This window comes from Aspergillus tubingensis (assembly GCF_013340325.1).
Source record: "Aspergillus tubingensis WU-2223L DNA, scaffold_7, whole genome shotgun sequence".
Classification (NCBI taxonomy): Eukaryota; Fungi; Ascomycota; class Eurotiomycetes; order Eurotiales; family Aspergillaceae; genus Aspergillus; species Aspergillus tubingensis.
In genome coordinates, this window is record NW_023336281.1 from 3987394 (window position 1) to 3999650 (window position 12257).

At 50.7% G+C, this 12257-nt stretch overlaps 6 protein-coding genes across 6 annotated transcripts; 2 read left to right on the forward strand and 4 right to left on the reverse strand.

Annotated features, from left to right (window-relative positions):
* Positions 1 to 90: 90 nt before the first annotated feature.
* AtWU_06258 (X-Pro dipeptidyl-peptidase protein) lies at positions 91 to 2071 on the reverse strand (the record flags this gene model as incomplete). Its single annotated transcript, XM_035501368.1, has 5 exons — positions 91 to 637; positions 690 to 1072; positions 1129 to 1352; positions 1426 to 1839; positions 1891 to 2071. 5 exons carry the CDS (start codon positions 2069 to 2071, stop codon positions 91 to 93), a joined length of 1749 nt encoding a protein of 582 aa, XP_035357261.1.
* A 1478-nt stretch (positions 2072 to 3549) lies between these two features.
* On the forward strand, positions 3550 to 4830 carry AtWU_06259 (M20 family metallopeptidase; the record flags this gene model as incomplete). Its single annotated transcript, XM_035501369.1, has 1 exon — positions 3550 to 4830. One exon carries the CDS (start codon positions 3550 to 3552, stop codon positions 4828 to 4830), a length of 1281 nt encoding a protein of 426 aa, XP_035357262.1.
* Positions 4831 to 5105: 275 nt separating this feature from the next.
* On the reverse strand, positions 5106 to 6774 carry AtWU_06260 (translation initiation factor eIF-2B subunit family protein; the record flags this gene model as incomplete). Its single annotated transcript, XM_035501370.1, has 2 exons — positions 5106 to 6570; positions 6632 to 6774. The coding sequence occupies 2 exons, from the start codon at positions 6772 to 6774 to the stop codon at positions 5106 to 5108; spliced, it is 1608 nt and encodes a 535-aa protein (XP_035357263.1).
* A 604-nt stretch (positions 6775 to 7378) lies between these two features.
* On the forward strand, positions 7379 to 8031 carry AtWU_06261 (GFA family protein; the record flags this gene model as incomplete). The annotated part of the gene is made up of 4 exons (XM_035501371.1): positions 7379 to 7486; positions 7581 to 7742; positions 7817 to 7937; positions 8000 to 8031. The coding sequence occupies 4 exons, from the start codon at positions 7379 to 7381 to the stop codon at positions 8029 to 8031; spliced, it is 423 nt and encodes a 140-aa protein (XP_035357264.1).
* A 98-nt stretch (positions 8032 to 8129) lies between these two features.
* AtWU_06262 (phosphoribulokinase/uridine kinase family protein) lies at positions 8130 to 9957 on the reverse strand (the record flags this gene model as incomplete). Its single annotated transcript, XM_035501372.1, has 2 exons — positions 8130 to 8843; positions 9502 to 9957. 2 exons carry the CDS (start codon positions 9955 to 9957, stop codon positions 8130 to 8132), a joined length of 1170 nt encoding a protein of 389 aa, XP_035357265.1.
* A 1218-nt stretch (positions 9958 to 11175) lies between these two features.
* AtWU_06263 (zinc finger protein) lies at positions 11176 to 12141 on the reverse strand (the record flags this gene model as incomplete). The annotated part of the gene is made up of 1 exon (XM_035501373.1): positions 11176 to 12141. The coding sequence occupies one exon, from the start codon at positions 12139 to 12141 to the stop codon at positions 11176 to 11178; it is 966 nt and encodes a 321-aa protein (XP_035357266.1).
* Positions 12142 to 12257: the final 116 nt, after the last annotated feature.

The window sequence follows — 12257 nt, forward strand, 5'->3', positions numbered from 1 at the left end:
GACAGGCTCATTGTTCCCCAATCATGTCCTGAATAGTTCATACTAGTGCTAGCCCGGGTGATGAATTTGGCCGTTTATGCAGAGGGTTTGCTAGTTCCGCGGAGGGAGGACAGGCAGCAAAATCCAGCTATTATCCCTACCCACATCTACGTGATTCAGGCCTGCAAGCTTGCTTGGGGCGCGATCCTCTGGATGCTGATGCGAAAACAAGCCCACACCCTGCGTGTCGTGACCCGCAATTTCAAGCACGAGTGATTCTCCGGCTTCCAGGACCGTGTTCGTCGGCCACATTTCCACATCAACTGGATACTTATCATCCTCTACCACCGGCAGCACATCAGCACGGGAGTAGCTGCGATATGGCAGGTAAGGTCTGTGCAAAGGATGTGTCTCGTCCACTTCGCGGTGCGAAACGCGCAGCCACCCCTTCACAACGGGGACCGGATCGCCGACGGTCCCTGTATAGAACACTTCGTTTCCTTCCTTATCCAACTTGCGCAGGGTGACGAAGATATCTATATCAGAAGGGGGTGCACTGTCAGGGTTGAGTCGAGAGGCGGAAATGGTTAAGTGTACGACGATATGCCCCGTAATCTCAATGGAAGAGCTGGACGTATAATGGAATTGGATAGGGTCCCTGTGCAGAAGTTAGAACACGAAAGTGATGTGTTCAGGAGAGGGATACCTACCCATGGAGCGCATCGTAGGTACAGGTGTCTGTCGTCTCAGCGGCTACGGTAGACAGAGTACGCTTCGGCGTAAGGAAAAACGTAGTATACTGTGTGTCGGGGATAGGCCAATCCGCCTCGGGGCGACCAGGCTGATCTAACTCATTCCTGGGATCGCAATCCTTGTTCCGCAGAGTGAGATAGACCCGGGGCTGGGTAGTCTTCCAGCCCGCATGATCGTCATTTCTCAAGAAGCAATCCAGAAACGACCGTTGCAGCTCCGCCGATTGCTCCCAGTAGAAGGGTAGGTCATGTCGGCCGACGACGAAGCGTAGAAACTTGTATGGAGAAGACGCTCGCATCCATCCGACCACATTGCCACGCAGGTGCAGCAGAATACCGCCCTAGCCCATATGTTAGTACACGCTTGTATTCATCACAGGCCTCGTTGCTGGCTTACCCAATTGGCTACACTGAGAAGGGGGACTTCGACATCCTCAACAGCAAACACTCGAGACCTGTTTTGCTCATCGTCCGCGAACGGATACCGGACGGTGTTATCGGTCAAGCCAGCCAGGTTCTGAGCTCGGGTCTCTGAATCCAAGTCCCCTTCGAGAGTCGGGTCACCCCAGCGATCGGGGGTGCCATACTGGTTGGGTAGTACTTGTCGAGACCACCATATCCCTGTACGATCCCAAACAGCCGGCGCAGTCAGTATCGGAGAAATCTTGACACACCAAGTGGGGTTTTGACCGACCTATAAATTGGTCCGCGAGGATGCCACCATGACGAACAGCCTCTCGATTATAGTCACTAAAGCCCTCCCAGGGAATGATCGCGGCCAGCCCCTTGGGTCTGCGGGCTGCCACACTCCACTGCGTAGCGGCGTAGTAGCTGACCCCAAGCAGGCCGACCTTGCCGGTCGACCATTCCTGCTCAGCAGCCCACTCGATCACGTCAAAGAACGTCTCACTGGTTCCACGAGACAGGACGTCTAACTGCCCTGAACTTTGCCCAGTTCCTCTCTCGTCCACTCTCAAGACGATGTAGCCCCGCTGAGTCCAGTACCCTGGGTCGGGGGTTTCCCATGCTGAATGGGCGGACTTGTGCTGTGGGTTCACCTCGTCGAAGCTACTCCGATTGAAGACAGAATACGGAACGTCTTTGCCATCTAAATTTATGTTAGTGGTGCATTGGATCATTTGCGAGCAGCTATACGAACAGGGACCATAGGTAGCGATCACCGGGTAGGTTTGCGAGCCGAATGGGGCGGCGTCTTTGGGGAGAAAGACGTTGGCGCGGAGGACTCCTTTGCCAGAGGTTTTCAAGGGAATGTCGACATTCTTCATGAAGACATAGGAGTATGTCTCACGGTCGGTCTGTAGAAATTGGTTGAGGGTCATCTTGAAAGATATACTTTTGCGCTCAACAGTCAGCGGACGAAGAGATATAGTGGGCGAGAAAAGTCAAGCATCTCAGGAACGAATCCCCGAATATATACTAGTAGATGAAAGAAAGACCGACCGTGGAAAGGCGGGGGAGGTACTAGCCTCGGTTATGATATACCCTCTCCTGCGTCCGACCTTGCATCCAGTTCAACCGAAGGACACTATCTGTTTCCTGGAATGAGACGCAAACTCAAATTGCGTGCTCCAGTGACCTCCAGTTCCCTGTATGTGATCAATGCATGACTAGCTAGAAAGGACATGTGTGATACTAGGGATACAGCACTTTAAAAATAGGACGAGTCATTATTATGCCTAAAGATGTATTATAATATTTTGGAGATAAAAGTAGTATTAGTATGAACGTATGATATCGAATCGTATAATTCCCTTTTAATCGCTATGTTTGAAAATGTATATCTTCAATTTACCAATAACTTCATACTCTTTAAGAGCAAAACAACCACGAGGAACCTTAAAATGCACCTGCAGCAAAAACATCAGGACGTACAGTGAACCTCTCAATCGAAGACCAATCTCATGATCGCAGATCATCGGAACGCTCTATAGATACGGGATTCGGGGCTTACAGCTCGGCGTTCGGGAGCAGAAGTCTAACAATTTGTGGGCGGCTATCACGGAGGTCGGGGAAGCAGATGTCCGATGCATTTCAATCGGTTGCTTCTTCTTCATGACCGGCGTTGCGACGCCGAAACTTCTGACCTGCTTGGAAGAGAATTCGGACTTCGGTATCGGCCATTCCGTGCACTCATCAGCATTTTCTGGCGCCTTTGATCACAATGATATCAGCGAGACGTGCTACCTTCTAGTTCAGTCATTGCTTCTTCCTGTTGGACAGGACGTTTGAATGTAATCCTTGGTCTTTGGGCTTTGCAGCCAGCTGCGTTTCTCCCTTTTCCTAGTCAGAGTATTCCCCCTGTGTTCCTCCTTCGTCCTTTTATGTACGTGTGTGGTGTAGTATAAGATAGAGCTTGGTTATCGATAAGCGAGTGTCAATGCGGAGTGACACCGGCAATAAAGTGTGGGGGAAAGCGGTGAGGGCGTAGCTTTGAATTTATCATGACGATTCTGATGAATTTTACTTGATTATGCGTAATATTTGGTCAGCAAGTCTGTAATTTTCTAGTAGAAGTGGGTAAATACAGGCAAATATCAGGGCTATGAGGGAGTAAAACATTGCCCTCAAACTACTTACCTTGCAATGTTTAGTCCCCGCTCTGTATACAGCCCACCCATCCGCCGTTAGTCACACTTCTCCAACACACGCAATCTCAGCCCACCATCTTAGTGACAAAACTAGAGCAATTACGGACTAGTTACCTTCTATAACCTCCAGCTAATTTTAACATGCATCTCTTTTCCTACCACAACCAATTCACCTACCCACTATAAATCAATCAAGTAAACAACTAACCATGACTCACTCCGCCACCACCATATCATCCCTCCTCTCCACCACCCCCCTAGACCTCACCCCCTACGAAGCCCTCTACAAACACTTCCACGCGCATCCCGAACTCTCCCGACAAGAGAAACACACCTCAGAAAAACTCGCCGCGCATCTCACCCAACTCGGTGTCTTCGACATCCACACCCACATCGGCGGGTACGGTCTCGCCGGCGTCTTCCGCAATGTCACGGACGAATCCAAAAGCAACCAAACGGTCCTTCTCCGCGCAGACATGGACGCCCTCCCCGTCAAGGAACTAACCAACCTGCCCTACGCCAGCACCACCACCATGCTTGACACAGACGGCAACGACCGACCCGTCATGCACGCCTGCGGCCACGACATGCACATCACCTGTCTCCTCGCGGCAGCCGAAACCCTCGTCAAGCTGCGGGACGCATGGAGCGGGACGCTGATCGTGCTATTCCAGCCGGACGAAGAGCGCGGGGGCGGCGCGCAAGCCATGGTCGACGATGGGCTTTATTCACGCATCCCCGTGCCGGACGTAGTTCTTGGGCAGCATGTCATGCGCATGCGGGCGGGGAGTGTCGCGTCCCGCGAGGGGGCGATTATGGCGGCGGCGGATAGTATGAAGATCACGGTGTTTGGACGGGGCGGACATGGGTCGCAGCCGCATCAGACGGTGGATCCGGTGTTACTTGCGGCGCATATCGTGGTGAGGTTGCAGAGTATCGTGAGTCGGGAGATTAATCCGGCGGATTTGGCGGTGTTGACGGTGGGGAGCTTGCAGGCGGGCCAGACGGAAAATATTATTGCGGATCGGGCGGAGATTGGGGTCGATTTTAGGTCTGTGAGGTTGGAGGTTAGGGAGCAGATTATTGAGGGCATTAAGAGGATTGTGCAGGCTGAGTGTCTGGCTAGTGGGTCGCCGGTGTCGCCGGTGTTTACCCCGACGAGGAGGTTTCCGCCTACGGTTAATGATGGGGATGTGGCTAGGAGGGTTGCGGAGACGTTTGCGGGCCATTTTGAGGATTTTGATCCTGATGTGCCTAGGACTAATATCGCCGAGGACTTTAGTACCCTTGCTACTTGTCGGGGTATTCCGAGTTGTTTTTGGTTGCTTGGGGGTGTGGATCAGGAGGTTTGGGATAGGGCTGAGAAGGAGGGGAAGGTTGAGGAGATTCCGGGGAATCATTCGGCGCTGTTTGCGCCGGTGGTGCAGCCGACGTTGAGGACGGGGGTTGATGCGTTGTGTTTGGCGGCGCTGACGTTTTTGAGGAAGTAGTGTAGATGGAGTAATTACCACGGTTATAGAGAATGGCTAAACATATCCTCGACTTAGTAGGCAGATACAATCTGTTTGCTCTGTCGAAAGGGGAGGTCGGGTTTTTTTCCTGGAGAGGATAGACAGAATGAGTCATTTAAGCAAAGGCCGGTGTTTGAATTTTCAAAGGGGGCCATGCTGGCGTGTATGTTTATTATGGGTACATTATAGTAATTATCATTGGTATATGTCAGTCCATCATTATCCCGATCCTAAACCCGATCACCATGGCAGCTTCACAAATCTTCAAAAAACCTATTAACCGTCTCCCCTAGTTCTTTCGACCTCTCCCGAATGCGACTCTCTTCCATAACGCCCTCTTCGCTAACAAACGCATCGACCATATACAACGGCACCCATTCAAAGTAGGTGTTCTTCACCTCGACCGTCGACGACCCCTCTGCATCAGCCTCCTTCATGCCATCTTCGAGCACCCGCACTGCTTTGACGCCGTCGTTGCGCCAGGCACTGATGACCTCCATCGGATCGTTGTCTTCATGATGATCATCATCAATCATGCTTCCGACACAGTTGATCTTCTCAAGATCGCTGAGAACAGCGATCTGGGCAGTAGGACTGACGTGTTTTGTGCAAAGCACAGCTGGTAATGAGCCAGTCTTGTTGCTCACTCCTTTTGTGCTGGATATGCGGTCGGCACCGAGAAGTAACAAATCCACGTCGGCGGCAGCCAAAGCGGCAGATGCGTCTGTGTATATCTTCACTTTCAGCTCTTTGCCGGGGGTGTCCAGGAACCGTGATTTGAAGTTGCTGACGATTGATGAACCTATACTAGTGCCTTCGAATAGTGGCCGCGATTCGAGAATGCGAAGTTCCAGCTTTCGGATGTCCAGCGATGCATACGCTTCCAAAATGCTGTCCCGGATAGTTGAGCTAGCCGAAACAGTCAAAATGGTAAGTTTATCCAGCGCTTCCCCGTGATGCAGGAACTTGAATCGAATGTAATTTGCAAAGGCATCCTTCACTTGCGTTTGACGACTCTTCCGACACTTGAGATGATGATCGAGCACATTCAGGACCCGCTCCAACTTATGCTGCGAGTTTGTCTGCTCGTCCACAAGTATGTCCTTCATCTCATCCAGAACGGCAATTAGAGCATTCATTGTCGATGCGCCCATACTTTCCCGGCCATTCTTGATAATATGCCACGCTGCCATGCGAACAGTCTTCCACCACTCCTCACTATCGATCTCATCTTGCGTCTGGACAATAAAATCCCGGAAGGCCACCAGCGCGATGGCAGTCAATTCCTGCGCTCCGCTCTCGTGATCGCTTCGTAGACGCTCTAGACCCAGTGAAAGCGCCTTGGCTGCGCGCTCGCTCAATTCACCTTCGAACCAAACTCGTCGCAGGGAGTCTTTTAGACGCGGGACAGTCTCCAAGTCTCCCCTGTCTAGCACCGATTGTGGATCATACCATTCCCATCCCTCGTGCTCCCAGTCTATCTTGATAGCGCTTTCACCTTTCCCTCCTTCGGATGAGTCTTTCAGCTTGAAAGCAAAAGGATGAACCGTCCATTCGCGATTGACAGATCGATCTTCAAAGGTGAATGGCTTCCCTGTGCGCCAGTGTGTGAGTGAGGATTGGTCGAGTGAAGTTTCTTCGGCCAATTCGCGCCACGCTGCTTCGATGGGAAAATTATCGCTGCGACTTATACTGCCAGATATCGGAGCAAGATGATGGCTATATCGCATACATTAGCGAAAGCTGCAGCAATAAAAAAGAAAGTACGGTGTAAACGAACCTGTACGTCCGCACTTTATCGCTGCGCTTGAAGAGCGCAACAACCGGTTTCTCAGACGGACCCCTGGGAAACTTGAAAATAAATGAAGAAACGACAGCGCGCTTCTCCAGCTGCGACTCGTGAGGCTGTTCCTTGTGCGACATTGTGAAAGTGGCGGATAAACTACGCCCGGTGAAGCTACTATGGGCGGTGCGGTATGTACAAAGAGGAGCGAAAGAATAAGCCTTTCGGCCGATCAGCATACGCGCGGGGCGATCGCCGTTTCTTGTCAGAAATGAAAGAGATGAAAGAGGCGACGGTCGGGGAATATAAAAGATAGGACATCAGCTGATCGGGTAGCTGCCGAAAGAAATAAGGGGATTCATTCGGTCATGATCACATCACGCTATCGCTGCAGACAATCATCAAATTAATCTTACGACGGTTATCGAGGGCTGATATAACTTTTGTGCCATGGTCAGCAACCTACTCTTATATTTAATCCATTATTATTTCGTATCTTTGATAAAGAATAAATAAATCCACCCAGCTGCTGAAGATAACATGTCCGCGCCGATCACGAGTATCTTTTTTCGCCGGGGTTGTAGTACAGCAGTGACGTCAACATTCGTCAGGCGCATCGCTCTATACAACAAGCCCAGAATTCTCAGTTATAATATCCTCAACAATAACATTTACTCCATTACTGCGCTTAAACCACCAAAAAGTGTTTCTTTCTACCATCAATCCCATCACCACTTAACCAAAATGCAATCCTACCCCGGCTCCTGCTTCTGTCATAAAATCACTTATAACCTTAACCTCTCATCTCCGGACGATGCCCGCACGTCCCTTTGCCATTGTCGCAGCTGCAAGGTAAGCCAGATAGATCCAGGGTTATGATCTGCGATCTACACCTTAGTCTTGTCCACAAGGTGTCTAACTGACTAACAAATACCCCGGATTATAGAAAGCTTTCGGAACAAACTACGGTCTAACCGCCAAGGTCCCCAAGGATGCTCTTCAGATTACATCTGGTACGCTGAAGGAGTATGTAGGCGATAATGGGTCTGGGAGTATGATTCATCGGGAGTTTTGTGGGGATTGTGGCAGTTATATTTGCGAGTATGGGGTAAGTTCTGTTTCTTTTGAGGGGGTTTTTAGTGAGGAATGCAACCGAGTGTGATGCTAACGGGAATGGTGCAGGATGCGGTCAAGAATGATTTCCGGTATATTTGTGTAGGGACATTGGATGATCCGGAGGTGTTGCCGCCCAAGGGAGAGTTCTTCTGTCAGAGTAGGGTTCGTTGGATGCCTGAGATTCCGGGTGAGTAGCTACTACTAGTCTGTCTAGTTCTCTTGGTGGGTGATAACTAATTCGGCGCATAGATGTTTTCCACAAAAGCAAGATCAAGGAGTGATGGGTTTGCTCCGGTAGTTCCCCGAATCAAGCTTCCTTTGTATGAAGCTGTTTCATTATAAGCAACTTGTACCCTAGATATGTATACTAGATGATACTTCATGCGATTTCCGTCACACTCTTAACCACCATATCAGGCCGTATCAGTTTCCCCTGTATATGCAGCGCATTCAGGTAGTCATTACTGTCCACACGACGGAAGCCATCTTCCAGCGTCTTCTCAATCCCCGCACTGACATGTCGTCGAGCAACTCTTCCCCTGGCTTCTTGCAAGTCTGCATCTACAAATATGCGATAATCGACCAATTGCGACACATCCCGCCAGTGGTCTTCGTTTAACAGGAGATAATTGCCTTCGATGATAATAATTGAGGCATCGCTTGTGATAGCCATGCCATTCTCAACGGGATCTTTCGCCTCGTGATCAAATGACGGTGCATATATCACAGCAGCGTCAGACGATGAGCTTCCGTCTGAGGGAAAGGGAGTAGAGTCTGCCCATTGTCGTAGTTTTTGAACAAACGTAACGAAACGCACTGCGTCAAAGGTCCACGGTGCACCACGCCGGATGTATGCCTCTTCACGGTTAGGAAGAACGTCCAATGCCGCCCGCGACAAGTGGAAGCCGTCCATGGAGATGAGTGCTATCTTGTTTGGTTGTGACTCGGCTCGGAGTTGTTGAGCGACAGCTGAAGCTGTGGTTGTCTTGCCAGAGCCTGGTATTCCAGCTATAGCAACGAGAAGTCGCTTCTTGTCATTCTTGCGAGCTTCTTGTTGGATTGCGTCCGCAATCCGAATGTATTCTGCTTCCATCTGTTTATGTGTCAGTCAGCTCGATGGCGAAGCGAACGGTAACGGCAACTAACCTTGAATCACCCTCGTGCACCCAGTTGTAAATAGAAGTCAAACATAAGTTTAGACTGCTATCGTAGAGACCACATCTCTAAATATGTACCACGGTACCTTGTGGCGGGGGAATCGGCTGACAGTGCTCCGACGACTGCTAGCAACGGCGCATGTTGAAATCAAGTATCCGAGGTAAGTCAAATCAGCGATTGCGGGGAGTGACTAGTTTATATTCGATAAATACGATCATAAACTTGCGCATCCTTTTGTTTGATTGTGAAGCAGCTGTTCTGGTCCGCGTTGGATATCCGCCGTGAAGGAACGGTGGCAAATCGTGCATGTCCTGAATATGCTACTCTCCGTCCGGATCCTGCATACGGAATGTACGGTTTGTGATCAGTCACCTGGAGTCCAAGTGTCACTCCCTTGAGCAACCTTCTGCTAGTCTTCCCCCGCATGTGGGGTGACTGGACGATAGAGCTATCTAAGACACGTGCCTATCTTATCGGCCGGGAATAAACTATCGTGACGATAAGAGAAGAGCTGTGTAGAAAGACCAAAGTAACTTCATTCACTCGTGATTCATTAAAAGTCAACTCGCCAACAGCCGGGGCGAGGAATTTACGATCTCAACGTGGCGGGAACGCGACTTGGTTGACCGCTTCGGTGGTTTTGGCAGAGGTGCCACATAAAAGCACAGTATCTGCTGATCCAAGCAATGCGAGCAGCGCGGTCTCTGCTGGTCGCAAACAACACCCCATGTCTGGCATGCCTTGCAAGGATAACTATGCTCGTTTCCAGAGGACTGTTCCCGCAGTCCTGTGTCGCATTCTCCAGTGGTAGACAAACCACCTCTCGCTGTGCCAGCACATCCGTTCGTCTTTGTGGAGGCACCGTTTGTCGCTTTGGGGTGATTCGCGGGATCCGCAAGGGCATCGTGGGTCCCAGACCCGGCGATCATCCACACCGACCAGAACCATTGCGCAAAGCGCTTCAGAATGCAGTCTCCCCCCATCTGGCTTTTCCTGGTAAGATCGTAGCTCACCGAACTTTCAGCCGGCTGTGTCATTGTGTTCGACATCGTGTCTAGTTGTGTCGTATCTTCGTACCGCTAATCGACTGGCGAGTGGTCGGGCGGGGTGCTGGTCAGATCTTAGATCATTAGCGTCCGTAACTTCATGACGATGCCAGTTGAAAGCGCATACCTGAGACTGCCCTTTCTGGCGCAGAGGAAATAGACGTTATAGTCACTGTCACTGTGCGTGAACCATTCCTGTCGACTAACAGAGTTCTCTGCAAGCGGAGGGAGATCGCTCTGGTACTGCAAGAGAAGCGTACCCGCGCGACCTGCTAACGACGAAATCTTTCCATAGGTTGAAATGGTAGGGCAAGAAGAACGCGGAAGCGGGTTTCTAGCTTCTCAAGAAGAATCCGCGTCTAACAAAAAAAGAAAGACAATAACACGAAGGGAGAAAGGATCCGAGCACCGTTATAAGAAAAACCCCGCGCCATCGGAATGCCAACACACGGTCCTCCAGGACACGGAGGCCCAGACTTGGAGTGACCCCTGTCACCGGGTCTCCAACACCCAAATTGCATGGATCGACATTACGTCACCTGAGTGGTGCCACGGTTCGTCGCTCTGATATGTGCAGTTCCCACTCAGCCGTGAAGACATCCTGGTCGTGGCGCCATAATAAGTCTCGGCTATAGGGGAAGAATCCTGGCATAGTGCTTGCTTGATAGATTGGTCTGCGCTCTATGGAAACACGATCGGAGTCCGAGCCAAGTTGATATTCAATGTCCACGTAAGTGTCGGAAGATAAGCAGAGAAATCCCTCGCGATTCGTCGCCTGACATGGTCGGTGATTAATTGAATTTTGTGTCATCCAGGTACCTCCTCTGAGTCAAGCGACTGACCGTCTGACATCCGCAGGGACAGCTGGGCTGATCTACTTCCCTTGCAGCCGGCTAGTCTGGTTTTATCCTAGTCCTCCAGCTCAAGCAGAGCCATATGTTTAGGAGCAACGCCTTGTTGGAGCGGTTTTCTGCAGCCTTATTATTTTCGCATATATTTGTATGGCATGCAGGAATGTAGAAGAGCTAGATTCTGATCCGTGCCTGCTTCGGTCGCTACCTGTTCTAGGCCTCAGACCGCCCAGTAATTGGTAGTGATCTGGACCGATGCCCTATGCAGCCTGCTCCAACGCATCACGGCCACACGTGTCACCGCATACTCATAAAGACCCTTTCCCTCGATGAAATGCGTGTCTTGAGCTGAGAGCACCTTGTTGTAATTCTATTTCGTCTCAATCAATCCAATGAAATCTCGGGCGAAAGATAGTCGCTCATCGATATCGACCTGACTGTACTCATTAATGATCTCTTCGCTACTCATCAGGTATTGCTCGCGAAAATCAGCCCACAGCTTGCTCTGCGGTCGGGGGTAGAACGGGTCATTGCGCCAAAAAGCAGCAACAGCCTGCTGAACCCCAGCGTCGCCCATGGGCATATGTCGACATAGATCGAAGTCCAGCATCCACATAGCATGCCGACCAAGAACATTGGTGATTGTGTTGGTGTTGGATAGTTCTTCGTGAAAAGGGGGAGGAGCCAGAACAAATTCAATATCATTTCCGTCCACCTCGCCGAGCCAGTGTAGAGTTGCTAATGCTTCACCCATCATACGCGCATAGCTCTGCATGTCTTCGGTCGGGATACCGATATCTTCCATCTGGTCTTCGTGTAGTGGGTAGTTTCTCAGTGAGAATGCTGCAAATCTCGAGGGTCTGTTAACCTCAGTCTTCTGCGTCCGTCGCCTACCCAGGTATGGCCGTATCAGACAGTCTCTGTTGGCAGCGCTTGTCAGTATCTCTGTTTGTATCGCCGGGTTGCAGTATCTGTTAACGATGAGTTTTCTGATCTGCTCGGCGAATGGGGGAATGCGGTCTGAGACAATGGCATTGCAGGGTGAGTACTGCGATGGGAAGAGGGGGAGATTCTCCGTCCACCACTGATCGTTTGGAGAAATGAAGTGATGACACTCCGAGACCCGGACTTGAGGAAATGTCTGGTGGATACCAAATCTTCGCTTGATGTCTGTCAGTCGGGTAAAGCTCTGGAGGATCCTCCGGTGCATAGCATAATCGTTAGCGAGAGACCTGTTTGGACCGCCATCTTCTCGCTTGACGGCTTGACCATCTTCAGAGAGGGCCCAGACTGTTCCACAGAATCCAGCACCGATACAGGAATAATTCGATGCCATGATCGCTGATGGTATTACCTGAAGGGAGATGACACGGAGAAAGGTACAGTGATGTGAGTGTTTCTCCTTGTGGAAGCGTTTGACGTCACATTGACCGCTCGAGTTTCCGCAGTTTG